Raw genomic sequence first — 20,469 nt, forward strand, 5'->3', positions numbered from 1 at the left:
AGCTCCACAAAGAACGCGGGGTACGGCGGGACAGAACAAGGCACGCGTAAGAGGGGTCCGCTACTGCAGCAGTATCCCTGTTTGGCCAGCCAATGAGCACATCCTGTCTGAGTATTACAGTACTAATCGAAATCGTCACAGTGTACCTGCCGCTGTCAATGCTGTGCCGCGAAATTCAAGTCTCGTGCAAGGAATAAACGCGCGGAACTAAAAGCCAAGCTCCGACTTGGGATTAGAGAGTGTGACCCGTGTGTGAGTAGGAATAGGCGACTGATCTACTTTACCGGTAAACGAGATCTGATTACGACAGAGTACTGTAGAGCAGACTCATGAAACCTACCATCTCTTCTCATTTTCAGTTCCGCAATCACTGTGTGGAGATTTTCACTGCCGGTGAGATGATCCGCCTGTTCTCTGGCTCGAACGACGACTCAGGCAATAAATCAGCTCGCGGCGGGGCGCTCCCCGAACCTAAGTCTCTGTAACATCAGATGCAATGGCCACCACAGCGTAAGTGGAAAGTCGGCTTTCGTGATCTGTCTTGAAGGCCAGCAACAGCGTCGGTTGCGCAGCATCTTTACAGTGGAACCGACCCGATGGCTGGCCGAAATCCTTGGACTAAGCAAAACACTGACTGGTCTGACTTCTCCTCAGGTCAACCAAAGAGCTCACCAAGGCTCTCACGACCTATCTCTCCGCTCCATCCCCGGCGTTTCCTCTCCCCGACGACATCACTCAAGTGATCGAGGCTTACCGAACGAAACACGACAGACAGGATGATGCGGCCGACGAAAGGCTGCAGGAGGAGCTCCTCCAGCTCTACCAAAAGCTCGTCCACGGACAGGCTTCACGGATCGCGCCATTCATAGCCATCCTGAGATCCATACGCCCGAAGTTATGGACCTCACCTCGCGCGGCCCACTGGTTTGATGTGCTCGTCGACGACGTTCTAGACCACATATGGCAAAACAAGGCTCTCACGAAAGAAGTCAATGTCAACTATGAGAGCGTCATGAAATCAAGTGCGGAAGACCGCGACGCTACAGCAAATATCATGGGGCGCTGCCTTGAGCGCTGGATGCAATACGCGCATGTGTCATGGCAGAGCGCCGACCCTGCAACCAGGTTCAAGGAGAACAGGATACGAGACATGATGCTAGTCTGGGGAAAAAAATCGCCAAAGGTATTTATTTGGGTAACTCAGGCTTGATAATGGATGGTGGGTAGTAAAGTTGCTGATAGATGTGGCGCCAGCTCTTTATGGAAATTGTCGAACCCTTTTTCTCCAAGGCCGAGTTCCGAACACGGGCGACTACCATACTTTGCGAGTTTATACAAAGTCAACCGCCACATCTGCACCTAGCAGCTGAGGCTTCACTACTCAAGAAGATGTTTACTTCTTTGCAGAGGGACAAATCGACAACAGCCATCAGCCTTACTTTGACAGCCCTTACCATGCTACTCCCGAATTTCCCAAGCTCTCTCGTTCCACACTTGCCAACTCTGTTTAACATATACGCAAGATTGCTCTTTTGGGACAGGGAGCGATCTCATGATGGCGCTGAGCCACAGCCAAACTTTGAGTCGGAAGACGACGACGAGGCTTGGGAGGTCCTGCCGTTTTTGCCAGAGATGGAAAGCACCGATATCCCTCAGCTTTTGAACTACTTCACGATCCTCTATGGGCTTTATCCCATCAACTTCACCGAATACATCCGAAAGCCACAGCGATGGCTTCGACATGTTAATGCCACTAATTCGAATGATATCGACGTTCAACCATCTGAGATGAGATACCGGTCCGAGAGATTTAGGCAGGTCCATCTCTTGCATCCTAATTTCTACACCTTGACCGTGGAGACAGAGAAAACGGACTTTGGCAGGTGGCTGAAAAGTGAACCGGCTGTGGTAGTAGCCGAGTGTATGGCACTTTGCGTATCAAGCACAGCAGAAATGGATCACAGTGCTGCACCCGTACCACTTGGGGGCGCCTCAAACAACCTTCATGACGATACCGAAAAAGGTGGCTATGGGCCCCCGCAGTCGAACACATCCGGAGTACTTTCACCGACCCAGGGTTCGAGCAACGCTTCGTGGCGGCAAAATAACTCGAACGCAAATGACTTGCCTGCCGGAGACCGAGCGCACTCTTCGGTGCGGCAGAGCTCGCAGTCAAGTCATCCCTCATTTCGAGAGTCGTTTGACAACAGGGCAAGCGTTGATAGCCCGACTTTGCCGCCGTTGCTGTTAGCGTCACCGTCGCAGTCCCATCTTCAAGACTTGATACGGTCAAGCAAGGTCAAATCAAGCATAGGCCAGTCTCTTGCCAATGACAGTGTGCCGTCCCTATCCCTCAGCCACCAGGAATCGATTTCGGAGCGTCCAATCGCCTCGGCACTTGCCTCGCAGCATTCTCTTCGCTCTCCACTGCCCGCTGGTGGCAGCGAGGTAGCTAGTCTTCAGCGCCAGATCATGGTACTACGAAACGATCTTAATTTCGAACGATACATGAAGCACCAGCACATGGCACACATAGGTGAGCTGCGAAGGATGCACATGAAAGAAGCGGCAACCGAGGCGGAAACTCAGAACCTCATCATGAACAATCGCAATCTGAAGCACCGTTTGGATGAGGCGAAACGCGTCGAGTTGCAAGTTAAGAAGGATTCGGAAAAAAGTCGAGTTCTCGCACACAAGTGGGAAGCTGAATTATCGACCAAGCTCAGAAATTTGAAGACCGATATGAAGGCCAAGCTCTCGGAAATAGAGTCACTTCAGCGGGAGCTGAACTCAGCGAAAGAGGAGTGCGAAAAGCTGAGAGCTATGGTGGGCGAGGCCGAGGTCAAGGAACTGAACGCAGCTCAGGCCATGCAATCGCTCGAAATCAATATGGCAGAGATGACCAGGCTCCGCGCTGAACTTGACCGTTTGTTGGCTTCTGAAAGAGACTATCAAGCCAAACAGATGGAGACCGAGGCAAGGTTGAACGCTGCAGCAGAGGCAGAGCACAAGGCCGGCATTCTGGAAATGAAGGTGGCGTCGCTGGACAACGAACTGCAGGTCACGAGGGATCAGTTCCAGTCTCAGATTGTGGTCCTGAATGCCAAACTGGCCGAGGCGTTGAAGAGAAGCCGAGGCAAAGGCAGCGAAGAGTTGACGGCAATATTTGAAGGTGCTATTGCGGCCAGTCGGGCGAAGCAGGTCGAGCTTCAGAAGCAGCACAATGACTTGCTGAGGCGGCACACGAAACTGCAGTCACAACTTCTAGAGAAGACACTGAGCGAGAGAGCGCATCAAAAGCCAGACTTCTCTGGATCCGCCGAGGCAGACGCCCAAGTGTCAGCCATAGTCGGGCCTTCGTTCAGCCAGCGGGCGCGGGGGCAGAAGGCCAGTCCGGATCCGGATGCAAACGATCTCAGCCAGTTGGAAAGTTTTGGGTCGGGGACGTCCACAGGCACTACTGTGCACCGACCGGACACTCCATCCAAGGTTGAGGTGGGATCAAGCAGTATCAGTCCTCAACCCGAGCGAATTTACCCGAGGGGTATGTAACCCTGCTCGCTCTCTAACCATAATCTTGTGGCATTATCATGACTGTGCTGACTGAAAGAATGCAGGTGGTGTTCAAAATACTATTAGAAAAGATAGGAAGGATAAGAAGAAGGATGACCAGGACAAAAAGGATAAGAAACCCAGCGGTATCAGGGGGATCCGCGGTTTTGTATAACAGCAGGAAAAATTATATACCATTGGAGGGAGGTCATGTCGGTTTTGGTGGTATGGCAACGAAGGAGGCACATAAAAAAACGACATAGCAGATTTTTTTTATGAGGGCAACCTATTGTTATTGTATATTCTACGTAGCACTAGACCTAGTATTATTATTGATGGCGGGATGGATATGATCTGGGCATGTATTTATATGGGGCTATATGTTAGACTAGACAATGTACCTAGCTTTGGGCGGAATGCATTTGGGGAGGAGAAAGTCTCTGCCCATCAAGGATCCAGATTTCCAGTTTAATGAATGACCCGTGTCCCGTCAAGACCTAGACAAACGTCTCTTGGTGGGCACAGAATGCAATGCAATGCGAGACATTCCGCTCCGTACAATACTGCTTCTTAGGGTTCGTTCCAGGAGCCAGCACCCAATTCCGCCCAAGTAGGTAATAGCCGCGTTGCATGGACTTGGTAACCGCATAGAATGGAAACCTAAAATCTGCTGGATCCATGGTTGATTGGTTGCATGCCAAGTCAGAATGTGGGGCCGAAGTGAACATCCTTGGGCTCGAGGTCCAAACTCGTTCCATTGTCGCTCGCTTCTGGGCACCGTGGCAACCAGAACTGGTAGCAGTCGAGGTCCACCCCGCTGCAAGTTCCCAATGCCATTCTCGAAATGGAAGCGACAGTGTGTGTGTGAGAGAGAGAGTGTGTGTGTTTGTGTGCGTGTCTGCTTGGTTACATCTCAAACCATTCATTGTGCTACTTCGAAATCCATCCACGCGCCAATTGTTTCCTCTCGGAAGAAATTATTGCTTTGGCATGACAAGCCGTCATCCATTGTGCATTAGTGGCTCTGGCCATCGCCGCTGTCTTTTGAACCGTCTTTAGCGCGTGAGCAGAAGCAAACAGCAGCCAGCCTACGTAGGTAGCTTACCTACCTACCTTGGTGGGATCAAGCCCGCGATAAGGCGCACCACAAACCAAGTACGGAGTAGAGGGTTGAACAAAAGCGTTGGATCGCGACAAACTCTTGGCACAAAAGTCGAACACATACGAACGACAGTTGATCGATTTGGACCCCATTTCGTCTTTTTTTCTTTTCTTTTTTTTTTGTTTGCTTTTGTCAGTCAGCTTTGTCAAAGGTGTTCGTCCCAAATACGAACCAGGAAAATATCATCAAAGCAACCGGTTCATCCCCTCAGTTCTCGACCTTCTTTCGACACATCCGCACGGCCGGCCGGTGCGACCCTGCCCATATCGCAGTCATCCCGTCACCATGGCTCCTCTAATATCAACAGTCACCGAATTGGTTCGCGCCCGAGCAGCGCAGACGCTCGGCGGCGCTGCCCGTTACGCCGTCAAAGCTGCGGTCCCGAACGGATTTACTCCCTCACAAACGATCGACGACCCACCCAGCCGCATCCTCGCTCGACAACAAAACCCACAATCGGTACAGACAGTACCGGTCCAGACCGTGCCCGGCGGGTATAGCGTCACAGGTCCAGATCCCGGCACGGTGGTGGGGATCACGCTCGGGTCGGTGGCCGGGTTCCTGCTCGTTCTTTGGATCATCTACACTTGCATCAATCTCGGCAACCCAGCCATCGCCGAGACGACGAGTTCGTACGGAGGGACGGCGTCGGTAGTGACGAGGAAGACCCGCGGTCACTCACGCCACCGCCACTCGTCGCGACACCACAGCCACCGGCGCGGCAGCAGGATCGAGGTGCGCACCACATCGACGTCGCGGCCGGCGCGCGTCGTCCCCGTTGTTGTGGATGAGCCTTCGGAACTGGGCCCGCGCGGTAGGCCCCACGTCGAGCGCGTCGTCTTGGAATCGACCACCTCGCGCAGACTCTCGGGGAGCCGGCCGCCGCCGCCGCCGTCGGGCGGTCCCACTTATGGCGTACCAGTGCCCGGACCGAGAATTGTGCACAGCGATGATGAGAGCAGCGAGGATGAAGTTGTCGTCATCGAGGAGAGGTCGAGGTCGCCGCCGCAGAGGAGGCACCGCAGCAGACGAGGGTCGAGCGCGTACGAAGAGAGGAGGTACAGCGAATCAAGGAGAAGGTAGTTGTGTTTGGTTGAGGAGTTGATGGGTTTGGTTTCTTCATTTTCTTTTTCTTACATTTTTTTCTTCTTGGTTTCTTGGGCTACTGAACAAGTTGTATATTTGAAATTTGTCTTTTTTTTTTTTTTCTGGATACCTCCACTTTCTTTTCCCAGATGTATAAAGCGCAATGAGCGCTTAAGACTAGGCCTGGGAAACAATTGCATTTGGAGGATAGCGCATGGAATTTTGGTATTTTTACGACTGTATCTCCTTCGTTTCTCTGCTTTTTCTATGTTCTTTGGTCTCTGTTCCAAGATTGACTTTGTTGATTACACTCCAGAGAGGAGGTCCCTGTTATGTCTGTCTACCCCTGATTCGCCTGGAGTCAAAGGGGCTTCATAACCCGGGTGCTCAGGGGTACCAGGGTACTCAAGTCAAGTAAGGTACCTGAAATTTTACGTGATATCCCATTACATACAAACATACCTTAGGTACCTACCTAGGTACCTACCTTCCTAAGTTATACCTTAGCGCTGTTTATTTTGTTTTGGATCGGCCAGGATCCTCTGCCTATGTCTTCTTGGACAGATACCGAATTTGATTGTATCAACTTGAAGCAGGTGCGTTGTGTGTTTGCCGGTTGGATAACGTACCATCTCGTTCAAAAGGGGAAGTGTTTAAAGGCATGAAGTGACCGAATCTGGGCTCTTTCCTTAAAAATTAAATCTCTCCTAGATACAACGGCAGGAGCAAACTTGAGACGGCATCACACGCAGAGGAGGTTTTCAAAGGGTTGCTCTCTCGGATTTAGGCTGGTTGATTTCCTGTGCCCAAAACACTACCTACCTAGGTAAGGTACCTACCTTAGGTATCTAAAGTACGGGTCAGACAAAAAGGCTCCAGAGTTCATCGTCTACCAAAACTTGATCTTTTATCATCAACCGTGAGGACAGTCAATCAAAGCCTTGCGGCATATGCTTGCATCTAAGATCCCGCCAGTCCGTGAAGAACCGACCTATACGTGATATTCCGAATCTTTCTAGGAACAAGGACATTCACTATCTTTGCCAGTCCATCAACAGCAATAAACAATGCCGCCCTCAGTGTCAGATTCGAAGGGCAAGATGGTAGGGTTTGATTCTCCCGGTAAGTCTCTTTTCTTTTCTTTTCTTTTCTTTAAAGCGAGTCAGCTTTCCACCCACTGTGCATTGGTCTTTGAATTTATCACTCCCCCTTTTTGTCATTTGGATTCAATAACAAAAAGCCAACGCCAAGCTCAAAATCTGACCAATTTCGTCTCTTATTATAGAGCGGGCGAGCGCCTACTTTCTTGAGGTGCTACTCCGATTGCAGCCATATGCCCAGGCCGTCATGATCGACCGCAGCTATGCTCCAGACTGCTCCTACACACATCCGCTTTTTCATGTGCCTCCTGTCGACTTGTGTGGCCTCACTCTGCCGCTCACCAACAAGCTTGATTCCCGGGAGGCCATCAAACTTCTTTTCCGAACTAAGAGGACCTTGTTCCCTCAAACTGTCTGGAAGACTGAGGGTTCCGGTGCGTCTGTTTCCTGCTGGCCATTTCTTGGAGAGGACGTGAAACTGACTACCAATGAGCTACTACCTTCAGGCTTCGACCCCAAGTCAAACAAGGTTTTTGTCCTCATTCAGCACAAGCTGAATCTAGCATTTATGCCCAAGATCTTCAACACGCTGCAATTCAAGGTTGTCACTACTCTACAGCTAAAGCCTATCTATATCAACCTGAGTGACGAAACTCATGAAATACCAAGCAGAAGCTCTGGTTATACCTCCAACAGCCCCATTGCTGCCGTGGCGCATCGGCATCATGATGGTGATGCCAACTCTCAAGATGGCATTGGAGACGCCGGCAGAGCGCAGAATGGATGGGAGATGTATCCTTGTAGCGACATCCACAATCAGCATTCCGGACCCATAACGTGTGAGGAGCTTCAAGGCAGCGTCGGCGGAGCGACTTCTTCCGCCGAAGTAAAGCAGACCGCATTCGATCGTGCCCATAATGAGGATCTTGGAGTCCATATTCCCCTACTCAACGGGTTTGATGGGTCTAGTTCAACGACTGAGAACCGCGCGGGCTTGGGTAAAAGCTGCTGTTGCTCGGCCGATGCAGTCTGTGGCGGATCCTGGTATGCACCCCCTTTCCCCTTGACGAGTGGCGTCCACACTGTACCTCTAGTAATTTAGAGCAATGCTCGACAGCTCTTTTAGTATTGCTGACACCTCTCCAGTGCTTCGTGCAAATGCAACGCCGGCAGTGGCATGGTCTTGACGACCCGCTGGGTGATCTGCTCGCAAGAGGATATGATGCAGCCTCGGGACCTTCTCCTGTGCATGCTCTATTATCCAGCCATTGCGGTGTTCAACTGGTTTCAGGCAGTCGTTTACTTTGCCCAGAGAGTCAAATCAGTCTTGGTTGTCAGGGAGCAAGCCAAGGTCAAGGCACCAAGGCCAAACAGGTCGGCCTCTGTCTGTGCTCAACCATACAGTCCAGTATCGGAATACCACGCCGGTCCGTCTAGCGCGGCTGCCGATACAAAGACCATGGAGACGGCTCTGCTTCCCGAGGAGTATGAACCTGTGAAGGCGAGAGGTTTGAAGGAGGCCCGGGCAAACATCATTGAGTCGATGGCTAATACAAGCGCCCATGTCGACAATCCCCAGCGCAAAGATGCTGACATCTACGACTCGGAATCCTGCTTCGAGGACGAAGTTTATGACGAGGTAATGGATGCAAGCTACGGCATGAGGTACAGGAAAGGCAAGCTACTCGCAGAGTTCAACAACTCACTTCAGCGCGCGTCCGGCAAGCCCAAATCTGTTCGCTTCACTGATGAGAGTTTCGGAGACGAAACCGGCGACATCGATGATCCCAAGTGCGACGTCGACTGTAAGGATTAAAGCACCGTAGCTCAAAAGCATATGGAACAAATCGACTAGTTGATCCGCATACAGACAGTACGGATATCATGGGGTATATCAGTGCTAGCCTTGGCGGTTTACGATATCATAATGTTCTGACAACTCTTGCTATTCCCTCGAGGTGCTATTAATTTCATTATATCCAGAGGAGTTATCAGTTTTGTTTTTTTTCTTTGGTAACTCTGTTTGCTAAGAAAAGATGGAAATGTCGGGGGATTCGTTCCAGTTTGTATTGTAGACAAATCCAGGGTTCTATTAGCTATCCCCAAGTGTCAATTTCCCAGACAAACAGCTTAAAGATATTAGCAGACCCAACTTAATGCAACCATGCCTTATTCACCACCTGCTTGAACTTGAAATCTCATGAGTAAGGATGCCTTCATTCGAAAAGCATTCATATTGGACGTCTTTGCATCTGTTATGTACGTCAATAGCTTCTATGAGCCAACATCCGTATGAACACTCGAGTAGAATGGCAAAAAATACAGCCTGAGGTGGTAAACAGATCCGACGGCACGCTTAAAGGGTATATGAAACAAAACAATCCGGAGCAGGAGTGGCGACAAACGCCTCACCAACAAACAGAGACGCCAGGAGCATATTCCCCCCAAAAGAAAATAAAAGAGAGAAACAAAAGAAAACCAGAACAAGTACAAACCACCCAAAAAAAAAAGCTGACAAAACGCTTCAAAGACCCCCACCACCGGCAAAACCACCCTGCTGTCTATCGGCCCAGAAACCACCAAGAAGGTCTACCTGGGATCCGTCGCTAAAGTCTTGATACTGACCTCCCCAGCCAGCAGCGAAGCCAAAGTTCATCTGGAGATCCATGAAGGGATCGCTACCTGGGGGTGCCACGGCCATGAGGCTCTGCATAAAGTCCATGCCCTGCGGCTCCTCAAAGTTGATAATGCCTGGCTGATAACTATTGGGCGTTGGCGGAAGTTGGTGGTGGTGATTCTGGTGTTGTGGCTGGAGTTGCATCTGTGGTGTGGCCATCAGCACTTCCATACCGTTGGGCAACCCCGAGTGCGGTGTCGACGGGTGCATGGGCGGGGGCGGTAGAGTCGGCGCTCCGGTGGGAGACGAAGCCGAGTGTCTCCGCGCCTGTTGCTGGGAGAAAAATGTCGACACCATAGCATCTGCAGCGGTCGCCACTGCTTTGACATCCTCACCGGCTCCTTGAGAAGAGTCGTGCGGGCGTATCGTCGACTCCAGGCTTCCGTGGAACCTGCTCGATGGTTGTTGTATATGAGTCCCGAATGCCTCGTTCTCGAGCTTTATCAAACCGTCCTCCTGCATAGAACGTGGTTGGGGGAGCCGCATAGCGTGCCCTGGTGGCGACGGTAGTGTGGTATTGTAGCTTCCCTCATGATGATGAGAACGGCTGTAAGGTATGTTGCTGCTTGCCTCCCCAATGCGACGGAGGTGTGTTGGACTGTGAATTCTTGTCGACCATGATTCTTCACTTTTGGGCGCATGTGGGCTACGTGCTGGACTAGTAGCCCCTGGTCGGAACCGATGTTGACGTTCAACCTCGGCTTGCCTCCCGGGAGCTGACGCAAAGCCACCCTGCATCATGGCCCTCTTGACGGTTGCTTTTGCCATTCGATCAAACGCGTCTCTGCATCGTTCGGCGGGGGGACATTTGGGGATGAGAGCAGTGAAAACAGTATGCCCTCTTGCAATTGTATCGTTCACCTCATCTAGCAACTGGAGCAAGGCGCACAAGGATGTTAGTCAGACTTATGTGTGTTTTCTTTTTTTTAAAAAAAATAAAAAAAAAAATAAACAGATGACAAGGTCTCGACGCCGCTAGACTCACAGTATTGCTCCTAACCTGAGCAGAGTGCCAGATTGCATAGAGGTAGTAGATTCCCGACATGTAGACGTAGTGGGTGGCCAGGTAAGTGTAGTTCACGACTCCTCGTTGGTTGAGACGGTTGTAGAGTTTCAATATCTTGGCCCCGGCCTCTGCCACCTTGACATATACGGCCTCTTGATCTTCCCGAAGCTCAACGTTGTGTATGCTTGGGCTGTTAAACTCTTTAAAGATCTGGTACTCTTTACGAAAGTCGTTGGGTACAGGCAGGCTCTGTCTAAGAAGAAAGATGATGACCTGCCAGTAGTTGACCTCAAGGAACTCGGTGGAAAAGTCAACTCCGGTTTGCTCCTTTGTGGGTGCACTATCCCTCCACTCAGTGAGACGCTTTTCAATGTCTCTTCTCCAATCTCGAAACGATGCGAACTGGGCTGGAAACGGGGAGGCCATCTTGGTATCCATGCGCTGCTGGCAGGCTGCTTGAGCCTGTTGTATCTGTAGCGCCTGTACTATTTCCGATTGCAATAGCCGCAGCCGGAAATAGTGCTGGGCAACAAATTTGTAGCTCGGCCCGGCCGGTTGACCTGACGGCGGCACCATGATTCCTTGTGGAGTAATGAATCTGTCATCCGCCAGAGAGGGGAACTCGGTAGTGATGACCTGATCGCTGACTCCCAATGGGCGCCCGACACAAATACTTATAAGTCGATCAAGAGAATATGCACACCACCAGAGCCTGCGCCGGCGGTCCCGCATGTACTCTCGTGCTCCCCGATCCCGGTCAGCCTCTCTATCGGTCTGTCTTCTTGCGTTATCTAGCCTGAACTGGGGCTCGTTGCCCTGCTCGAAATGTAGACCGAGATCGACTGCCAACCTCATCGCCTCGCCAGTGATGTACCACAGTCCTGGGGATACAGGTCTTAGAAGAGCAAAACTGGCTTTCAGAAGGTGTATTTGGAGGTATTCAAGGGCTGTCAAATGCCGCTCCGTGTCGTTCCCCGCACGTATGCCCGTGATCCTTGAACATGTCTGGAAATGCTCCTTGGCGCTGGCATAGTACTCTTCAGGCTGGTACTGCTTCTCGCCGTCGTCCGAGTCGTACGAGTCTCCCAGACTCTGGGCGCTACCAATCGCAAAAACCATGTGCAGCAAGCACAGCTCTCGGTCCCGCACAGGTCCTTCGGCAGTGTATGCTTGATGAAAGATATCCATGAATTCCACACGGTGTAGGATGGGGATCTGTGGGTTAGCATGTTGGAAGTAGAGCTCGACTAAACGATGACCAACTTCTTTGCCCGGAAACTCGGCCTGGCGAACTGGATGGCGTGGCGACTTGGTATGCAAACCAAAGAACGAGTCCCGCATGGATCCGCCGCCTTCCTGCTCTCTCTTGACGACAGATTTGGATGGATTAGCCCCTTCACCACGATCTGGAAACTCGCGCCGGTGATACTGCGCTAGCTGCTCAGCATCGCTTCGGTTGGTCGCAAAAATGGCGCCAGTGAAACGGTGCTTCGACGCTGACGGCTCTGCTGTTGACGGGGAAGCGGGACCTCTTACATGGTGGTGGTCTTGGCAGCCCGCATGACAGCATGGCCCTCCTCTTCGATGGGCTTGGTTAACAGTTGATGGATCGATTTGTGTACTCTGATTTGGCGGTTGTGTCGATGGAGTTGGCCTGTCCGCTGCTCTGGAAAACATCGTGAGTTTATCGGCCTTGGGGAACGGGATTCCCTTGGATTCTAACAAAGTCTCGAGTGACATGACGCGATTCTCGAGAAAGAAGATATAACTGCAAGCACGTTCTCATTGTTAACGTCGATCTGTCTTTCATCATCCTACAAGAAGGGTTGAGATGACCTATGGCAGGTACACGGCGATGCCTGTCCATGACAGCAAACATTACAGTAATATGCAAGCATCATTGAAGTTGATATACCTATAGCCTCGGTTGGTGGGCAGCGAGACACAAGGCTTTGAAGATGAAGTAACTAACCTTCGTGGGACCTCCCGCTTGGTTATGGGATCATAGCCAATGCAATCCACGCCAGCCTTCTCACACCCCGTACAGTTAGGCAATCTCTGGTCACAGCGATTCTTGCGCGCGCGGCATCTCGAGCACGCGCTCACGTTGCGGAAATTGCTGCTTTGGCCCGGTATGGTGGTAACAGACCCATCGATACTGCTGCTGCCACCTTGGACGTCCTCGCTTACGGGTGAAGGGACACTGGCCGAGGCTGAGGCGGACGGCGGCGGCGTGTTTTGCGTCTCTGGGCCTGGAGATGACCGTCTCGCGCGCTTAGCTCGGTGATGATGTTGGGGCGACGGTGGTTGATGCGGATCTTGGTAGTGGTGATGCTGTTCTTGCTTGTAGTATGGCGGTTGCTGAGGTTGGCTGCGAGGTGACGTCGACATGGTTTCTGTTCTGCCTCTGGTGGACAGAGAGGATAGCATGATAGGAGTCAAAACTGAGGCCCACGGGGAGTGATGAGGCCCAGCCCGGGGTTGCTAGCCCCTCCGGCACCAAGACCGGGAGATGAAACAAAAGAGTACCACAACCACCTTGTTTCCAGTTGAGCACCAGCCCCCAAGGACTTCTTGTACTGATCCTGTTGTAAACAGTAGTTACTTCAGCATGGGATTTTCCCTCCGGTCACTAGGGATATGCCTCGGAGCTGGAGGAGTAGGGCGTGTAGGCGTCTCGTGCTGTCCTTCGACCCGATAAATACCAAGACTGAGACGAAGAAAACTTAAAGCCTCGATCCGCGTGGGAAGAAAATCCTTTGAAATGTCCACCTTTATCTACCTAGGTGTGTATGGATCTGTTTGGGCATTTACCTGACCGGGTAAGGCCAGGACAAGTGTCTGTCTGATTTTGAGCCCTGAAAGGCGGATAGACGGCTTGCTCTCTGATATGACGGATAGAGCAGGGATGACGGAGCCTGCGGTGAATATTTCAAACAGAGAATATCTGCCTCGCGCATAAGTGATTGCGAAAAAAAGGGGGGAAAGAATGACAAGTATTAAACAAGATGCTGACGACAGGCGATCAAATAGACAGAAAAGCGAGAGGAAAGGTGGAGAGGCGAACCGCCCGCTTGGAAAAGCCTCGCTTTCTCTCTTGTGTTTAAGGATGCTACCCTAACCAAGCCAAGCTCTTTGTGCGTCTACGTTTCGGGCCCCATGTTCCGTTGCAGGCTCAAGGAATGGGTGGTGTTGCATCCAATCGATTAGGTAGGAAGGAAGATGCAATGCTGTGTTACCCAAAAGGGAGGATAGGAGAGAAAAATTAGTATGAGAGAGAAACCTAAATTAAAAAACTAAAATAAAATAAAAAGATGACCTTCACTTGAGCGTTTACAAGCGACACCGCCAGCCATGTCCGTTGTGTTGGCAGCAAGACAGAGTATGGGGGTTGGGTTGCTTTGCCTTTGAGCATAAAGATGATGCTTATGTGCTCTTGGAGGGTAGGAGAGGGGAATGTAGCGGCCGGGTACTTGCATCAAGCCAGCCAGTTATGTGCCAGCATAGAACGAAGAAAGAAGAAGAAAAAAAAACGCAGCCCCCAGGTTTACCTCAACAAACCCTACCTCATAACCATACATTGCCATACGCTACGTGGTAGATATGAAATGTGATTTTGGCAGTTGCATCCTTACTTTCTTTTCTTTTCTTCCGCTTGCTCTGTCATTATTTTTGGGAAACCTTAATTTGCCCGCCATGTCACGCAGCTCATATGTAGGGGCCACCGTTTGGGGTCGATCACTTGACAGTCGGCCCTCTTGCATCTCAACGCAGCTGTGTGTGGCGGTGTTTGATGTGCTACGGACGTAAAAGGTCGGTTGTCTGTGGGTGACTCTTGCCTAAAAAGACAATCAAGACGTCAGGGATTTACCTTGTACAATCGGCTGCCAGAAAGAGAAAGTGACCAATCGCAATCCGTTCCGGATGTTAGCAACCACCTTCTTTGTAGATGCCGACCTGCGTACCGTACCGTACCTTATCTAATCTTAGATACATACCTAGGTAGGTAAGGTAGGTAGGTACCTTCCTTACCTTAGGTAAGAACTGTGTTCAAGCCGCATGCCAAGCCATCATTTTCAGTATAGTTGTTTTTTTTTTCTCTCTTTTTTTTCTTTTCTCCGGGGTGAGATAAAGAACGAAAATTTTGCAGAGAACATAAATGCTACTCTCCAAAATAGTATCACATCAAGCCTTTCACCTGTATTTGAGTCGGCAAAGATGCCATCAAAAAGACGAAGATGCCCCCAATACTTTAGCGCCAAAAATCGGGGGCGAGAAAGCAAATCACGCGTAGAGTGACCAATAGCAGCAGAGCTTGGCATAGTCGTGGGAGGGTGTCATCAAGTTGGCATTGAGAGCTCCAAAAGAGAGAAAAAGAGTAAGGAATAAGTACATATGCACCATACCAAAAAGACACCAAAAAAGCAAATATCGATCGAGAAACCCAGGGTATCCATCCAACCAGCCATCCCATTTGCGTCTGTTGCTTTTTGTTGGGCCTCCTGGGCCAGATTGTACTAAAAGAAATGTGTCATGCCCAGAGAAGAAGATGAGGGATGCCATAGGAAGATGAAACAGTAAGCCAGAAGGAAAGGAACTGAAAGAAGCCCGGAGGAAAGGAACAGAGAGAGACCAGGAAAAAAAAAATCAAGTGACGCTGAAAATCAAGATCTGGTGGTTGGTGCCATGTAACCCTTACCAATTCATGCGCCTTGCCAGATGAGAGGTTTTAGTTTGCCCAGAGAAGCCAAGCGAGGCCTCGTAAAAACAAAAACAGATTGCTTTCCGCTGAAAACACCGTTAATATGCTGAAAAGATGACGACATGAGGTCATGGTAAGAAACACATATAGCTCCGGCCAACCATAGTAGTAAATGAGAAAAAAAAACACATTGGGGGTATTGCATTGTCCAGACCAGAGAAGAAAAACAAAAGACCAAAACAACTCAAGAAAGATGTTCCAAGGGTTTTAATAACAATATAATGAATAAGAGGGTTCATCAAGAAGCGAATTGAGAAAAAAAAAATCAAGATGGTAGAGGCGGGTGCTTTTGTGTCCCATCAAGTGCTTTCCGGAGGGATAGTTGATCAGTCGAGATAATCGGTCATCAACTGGCATCTGGTGCTGTTTCAATGTCCTCCTGCTTCTCGTCTGTCCTGTCTGCAGGATCTGTAATCTGAAGGCTTACAAACGCCCCCACGATGGTCATCAGTCCGCTGCACCACCATGGCAGGCCAGAGTAGCCCATCTTGAGACCCGCTGCGTACAGCAGGCCAGATATCGTCGGGCCGAACCCGCGACATAAGCTCGCCGTGGACGCTGCGACGCCATTGATACTGCCCAAAGCGAGCAAACTTGGAGCTGAATTCGCCAGGAGAATCGCATTGCTTGGGTATGCGATTGTTGAGAATGTGCATTTCCACACCAAGGCTGCGTAGATTCCGTACATCCGAAGGTGGTCCGGGAGGAGCACCAGATATGGCGTGATCAAGTACAGCGCAAAGTATGAGAGCGACGTCAGCCTAAATAGGCGCAGAGAGCCGACGTGACTGAGCACGAAGGGGACGATGACCAGGTTCGAGAGGATGGCATAGATGCCTTGCAGTCCGATGATGACACCGACAGTTGCAGTGTCATAGCCGAATCCGTCTGAGAACTTGAAAGGTAACGACACCGGTCTATGTTGGGGAGAAGTGCTCAAAAAGATGGGCAGTAATTGGTCGTAGGTCATGGTGTGGCTTATCAAAGAGTCAGTCAAGTTAGCCCACATAGTACCGTGATATATCCCACAATCGCCCGAATGAATACAACTTACAAGGCCAGAATTCCATATGCAACGATGTTGAGAATGACGGGCTTGGTGAAGGTCCTGTTCTTCTTCGGCGCCTCGACCTGCTCTCCATCATCGACAGTAATTGTTGCAGCCGACAAGTCCAGGTCATCCAGTGAATCCGATGGCTTCTGAGAGGACAGTTGCGGCGAGCTCTCCTGTGTCTGATATCCAGGGAGTGGTTCATCGTCCAGGCGCAAAAGCAACGGCTGCTGCTCCCCTTTAACATCGATGGGGGAGCTGGTCGTTGGTGACGTCCAAAGCCACTGGAGCCTGGCAACCAAGGCTTTTCCGAGCTCTCGGCCTCGGTCTCGCTCTTTCTTCTTCTCGGCGTGAGTCTCATCTAAGAAAAGGATACCGATCATAACACCAATAAAGACTGCCCCAGCGCTGAAGAGATTGGGAAGCAGATAAGGGAACGTTTCCCAGATTGTGCCTGGCTTGAACACGTTGGGGTACGTGCTGCAAGGCTTGGCCAACGCGCCACCAATGGCTGGGCCGATTATAGACCCCAAGCACCATACAGTAGGCATGATAGTATAAGCGCGGGCTGTTTGCATGTTAGTAAATGCAAGCAAAAACTAGGCATCCCGATGTAAAAGTCTTGGGGGACTTACGTTGATGTTCCTTGGACTTGACCAGCTCTGCGACTGTCGTTTGCAAGACGCCGATGTTACTGCAAATAAAGTCAGACCATCTGTTCAATGAATGGGAGATACACCACCCCCCATGAACAGCAGGGATAAAGTTTCATACCCGTTAAGAAACCCGCCCAGGGCCCTAGCGAAGAGCGCAACGTAGAGATTTGGCGAAAAACCAAAGAGAAGCACACTGATCGCCGTTCCCACCAGCCCCATGAGCAGAATGGGCTTTCTCCCGACCTTGTCGCTCAGGCGTCCCCATAAGACGCCCGTCGAAAATTCGGCAAAGGTGAATGCAGAGGTAACCATGCCGGCGTACATGGCAATGGTGCTCTCATCCTCGGTTATTTTGAAATCCTGGACCATGGAGTAGATGTAGGGGAATATCCCCATGAAAGCGATTGGTTCGCATATCCTGCATAATGCTACATGGATGGCAAGTTGTTGTTAACGGATGATCAGGCCACTCAAACCTCACTGACATGTCTCTTTGTGAAGGCAACGCCCCCTCTCGGGGCCCGGCAGATCACATACCGAGGACGAGAAGCTGCTGCTTTGGGAACGGCGGCGAGTTTGAAGTTGCAGGCGCAGCCGGTGATGAGCTACGCCTGCTCAGGCTCATACAGGACCTCCCCATCGTTGTGAAGACGACGAGGTCTGATGAATCCTACCCGTGGTTGAATACCTGTCTGTAGACAGGGGGCTAGGTGCGGTGAAAGGGAGTCACGGTCTAGGGATGTGTTTGTGTATGTATGATGAGTGCAATTGGTCTTTGTTATGTCAAAGTTGCAAAGAGAAAAGAAATCTGCAGGAAAGACAGGAACCGAGAACAAGCGTTAGCTCATGAGTGAGCTTGATGTCTGTGGGCCACGTTCTGTCAAGGATGGGACCAGTTCCAAGGGCCGTGAGCTGGTCGGGAAGGAGGACGCTTGATCTCTTAAGACGTTTCTCAAGAGGTCCGAGTTCAAAGGCGGTAGTAGTCGAATAGCGAATCACCGGTTAGATCTATTTAACTGCAAGATGGCCCCCAGTTTATTTGTTGACCGTGTAGTGATCGTCAAAGAAGAGGATGGTCAGATATGCAGTCTCAAGGGTCTGGGCAAGTAAAATGCGATGTGATGTAACAGGAAGCAAGCAGCCTCATTTATGTAGTCGAGCAAAAAGGAGGGAAGAAACAATTCGTCCTTGGAGCCGGTGAGAGATACGGAGGAGGCGTGTACAGAACAAACAATTTGGATAGGTGGGAAAAGATGGGCGTGGCTAGAAGAGAGAGAGAGACAATCAAATAAAATAAATAAAGGCAATGGACAAAAAGAGGTGCGAGGTCACCAGGTCTATCTACTACTGTTATGAGGTGTGGCGGGTACCTGGATTAGGGGGAAAGGAGATGTACGGTATTTTCCTTTCTTTTTTTGTCATTGCTTTTCTTCTTTTTTTTAATTGGGAGGGAGTGAAACGGCGGTGTCGCGTTGACACTTTGACCCAAAGGTGAACAAGCAGATCCTCTTCTGACTAGGTAGATTCAGGAAGGGATTAAAGGTTCTAGTGGTCATCTTGCGAAGGGATCCCGGCGCTGGTTCGAGCTGGTAGCTCCACGCTGCTTTCCAGGAACCTTTCGGAGGTACCTACCTTAGCAAAGAAGCCAGGGCAGAGCTAAGTGTAACTGGGCGGCAAGTGCCCGACGATGCAAGCCGGTCCCGGTCTACCAGTTCCTTGCCAATTGCCACGATTGTCTTGCAAAAAGAGAGAGACATGGGGCTTGGAGAGTGAGTGCAGGGATATAGAAGAATGGGGGCACCCCCCTGGAACCCTCGACCCGGTTCCTTTTTTTTTTCGGGACGCCAGGGAGGAAAACAAAAATGAAAGGGGAGAAAAAAAAAGTTCATTTTGACTTTTTGGCCTGCGTCGCGTTGCAGCCAGCCGGGGCGAACCCACCCGATTGCCCGGTGTGCCTTTCCTTCTTTTGCCCTCTCAGGTACCCTGGTACTTTTGAGCGGGTCTCCTCACAGTGTGCATGCAGCTGTGCGTCGTAATCAGAAGCAGTGCGACGGTTTTACAGTAGGGTAGGTACTTACCAACAATCTGGGCAAGACGGGGCGGGCATTTACCTGGGCAGTGGTATTTCTTGTACCACTTAATTACCCTTTCTCCACGGGGTTACGCTTTACTTTTTCCCTAATTTCTGATACCCGCGAAGAAAAAGCTGCTCGCCAATTGTGTCTTGTCTCTAAAGGGTAATAGTGGACATGATCAGTCAGCCAGCCATACAGTGAGTGTCGGTCTACTATTTTCTGTCTTTGTCTGTGCACAGGGGTCGCTGTGCTTGCGAAGAATCAAAGGCCAGGCAGGCTACAGACCGAGTTTTTGCGTAGTAATGCGGTCATTGAAAATCTTAAGGTCTTTTTTTTTTTTTTTTTTTTTCTTCAATATTGTTATCCATCAGCTGATGTGGACTCTCGGAATCTGGTTGTGTTTTGAGTTCAGGTTCTGATTTACCATGTGGTCGCTGTCGCCCTGTGCAGCCTACCTTGCTTGGCAAACAAGATTGACAATGGTTCGCCAGGAGTCTTCCCTTGCCCTACCTTACTCCCTGGCAAGCCCAGGTACCCGGACAGCTTCTGTTGTCATCGAAGCTTTTTGTGGAGATTTTGGACTGTTGGTGGGGACCCAGCAGCCTTATGTGGGACATCCCCGTGAAGTCTAAGCTCTTTACCACGTATAGCACGTAACGTCAGTATCACCGCATGTCAAGCGGTGAATCGTGGTGGGAACGAAAAAGCCTTGGTTTTTCCTTTTTTTTTTCCTTTCTGTTTCCAGAAGCCTACGATGACCGCCTTACAGCGGGTGGGTAAGGTACACTTCGGCGCCCGACGCCATGACAGCGCCTGGCTTTACTATGTAATCAACGTAAGAAAACATGGGTTTCTAAGATTACACGCATGACAAAAAGAGTCATCGTTCCTGTACAGCCTTTGGGCGTTTCAATGTTATCCAGTCCTTCTAAGACAAGTGGACTATTTTCAGCTCACCGACATTGACAGTCACTAATGTTGCCCCATCACGGCGATTTGACGCGCAGTTTTGCAGCCTGTGAGACTGCACAACGTGTCTGCCGCATTTTGAATGGCCCCTCCTTTCAGCAGTTCAGCCTGAAAATAATTCGGTTCAACGGCGGCGGGATGCTTCAGTCATGCCCCGTGTACATACCCTTGCATCTATCTGCCCTGCTGAACCCCAAAGATCGACGGAATGCAGTATTTTCGGGACCCAACAAGTCCATCTGGCGATCACATGCCACTTTTTTTTTTTTCACCGCCGCCCTGGAAACACTTGCGTACCAAATGCCAAATGCCAACTTGTCATCGTATCGTAAAACAGGCGATCACTTCTGTCTCTGTCACAAACGACATGCCA

General features: G+C 50.5%; 6 protein-coding genes across 6 annotated transcripts; 4 read left to right on the forward strand and 2 right to left on the reverse strand.

Moving 5' to 3' along the window:
- Positions 1-301: 301 nt before the first annotated feature.
- Positions 302-3,964, forward strand: PgNI_04016 (uncharacterized protein). Its single transcript, XM_031124068.1, has 4 exons — positions 302-510; positions 655-1,183; positions 1,255-3,544; positions 3,618-3,964. The coding sequence occupies exons 1-4, from the start codon at positions 497-499 to the stop codon at positions 3,725-3,727; spliced, it is 2,943 nt and encodes a 980-aa protein (XP_030983371.1). The 5' UTR covers positions 302-496; the 3' UTR covers positions 3,728-3,964.
- A 1,035-nt stretch (positions 3,965-4,999) lies between these two features.
- Positions 5,000-5,797, forward strand: PgNI_04017 (uncharacterized protein; the record flags this gene model as incomplete). Its single annotated transcript, XM_031124069.1, has 1 exon — positions 5,000-5,797. One exon carries the CDS (start codon positions 5,000-5,002, stop codon positions 5,795-5,797), a length of 798 nt encoding a protein of 265 aa, XP_030983372.1.
- A 1,070-nt stretch (positions 5,798-6,867) lies between these two features.
- Positions 6,868-8,716, forward strand: PgNI_04018 (uncharacterized protein; the record flags this gene model as incomplete). The annotated part of the gene is made up of 4 exons (XM_031124070.1): positions 6,868-6,922; positions 7,086-7,334; positions 7,407-7,944; positions 8,047-8,716. 4 exons carry the CDS (start codon positions 6,868-6,870, stop codon positions 8,714-8,716), a joined length of 1,512 nt encoding a protein of 503 aa, XP_030983367.1.
- Positions 8,717-9,097: 381 nt separating this feature from the next.
- PgNI_04019 (uncharacterized protein) lies at positions 9,098-13,972 on the reverse strand. The gene is made up of 3 exons (XM_031124071.1): positions 12,556-13,972; positions 10,563-12,351; positions 9,098-10,450 (listed from the first exon to the last, which is right to left on the reverse strand). The coding sequence occupies exons 1-3, from the start codon at positions 13,011-13,013 to the stop codon at positions 9,425-9,427; spliced, it is 3,273 nt and encodes a 1,090-aa protein (XP_030983368.1). The 5' UTR covers positions 13,014-13,972; the 3' UTR covers positions 9,098-9,424.
- A 943-nt stretch (positions 13,973-14,915) lies between these two features.
- Positions 14,916-18,889, reverse strand: PgNI_04020 (uncharacterized protein). Its single transcript, XM_031124072.1, has 5 exons — positions 17,590-18,889; positions 17,171-17,480; positions 17,032-17,090; positions 16,400-16,964; positions 14,916-16,322 (listed from the first exon to the last, which is right to left on the reverse strand). Exons 1-5 carry the CDS (start codon positions 17,690-17,692, stop codon positions 15,692-15,694), a joined length of 1,668 nt encoding a protein of 555 aa, XP_030984526.1. The 5' UTR covers positions 17,693-18,889; the 3' UTR covers positions 14,916-15,691.
- Positions 18,890-19,631: 742 nt separating this feature from the next.
- PgNI_04021 (uncharacterized protein) lies at positions 19,632-19,957 on the forward strand (the record flags this gene model as incomplete). The annotated part of the gene is made up of 2 exons (XM_031124073.1): positions 19,632-19,780; positions 19,897-19,957. Coding segments are annotated over 2 exons (210 nt in total), but the record flags the coding sequence as incomplete, so codon positions are not given.
- Positions 19,958-20,469: the final 512 nt, after the last annotated feature.

The sequence above is a fragment of the Pyricularia grisea genome (genome assembly GCF_004355905.1).
Source record: "Pyricularia grisea strain NI907 chromosome Unknown Pyricularia_grisea_NI907_Scaffold_2, whole genome shotgun sequence".
In the NCBI taxonomy this organism is placed as follows: Eukaryota; Fungi; Ascomycota; class Sordariomycetes; order Magnaporthales; family Pyriculariaceae; genus Pyricularia; species Pyricularia grisea.

What these genes read in the sequence shown, in the direction of transcription:
- PgNI_04016 (XM_031124068.1), top strand. An exon ending in GGGGAAAAAAATCGCCAAAG is followed by an intron (nt 1,184 to 1,254) that starts GTATTTATTTGG and finishes ATGTGGCGCCAG; the next exon opens with CTCTTTATGGAAATTGTCGA. An exon ending in CGAGCGAATTTACCCGAGGG is followed by an intron (nt 3,545 to 3,617) that starts GTATGTAACCCT and finishes GAAAGAATGCAG; the next exon opens with GTGGTGTTCAAAATACTATT.
- PgNI_04019 (XM_031124071.1), bottom strand. Translation starts at nt 13,013, where the DNA reads ATGCTATCCTCTCTGTCCACCAGAGGCAGAACAGAAACCATGTCGACG. An exon ending in AAGCGGGAGGTCCCACGAAG is followed by an intron (nt 12,352 to 12,555) that starts GTTAGTTACTTC and finishes ACGTGCTTGCAG; the next exon opens with TTATATCTTCTTTCTCGAGA. An exon ending in CTCAGGTTAGGAGCAATACT is followed by an intron (nt 10,451 to 10,562) that starts GTGAGTCTAGCG and finishes GCCTTGCTCCAG; the next exon opens with TTGCTAGATGAGGTGAACGA.
- PgNI_04020 (XM_031124072.1), bottom strand. Translation starts at nt 17,692, where the DNA reads ATGGGGAGGTCCTGTATGAGCCTGAGCAGGCGTAGCTCATCACCGGCT. An exon ending in GCAGCAGCTTCTCGTCCTCG is followed by an intron (nt 17,481 to 17,589) that starts GTATGTGATCTG and finishes CCATCCATGTAG; the next exon opens with CATTATGCAGGATATGCGAA. An exon ending in CTGGGCGGGTTTCTTAACGG is followed by an intron (nt 17,091 to 17,170) that starts GTATGAAACTTT and finishes CTTTATTTGCAG; the next exon opens with TAACATCGGCGTCTTGCAAA.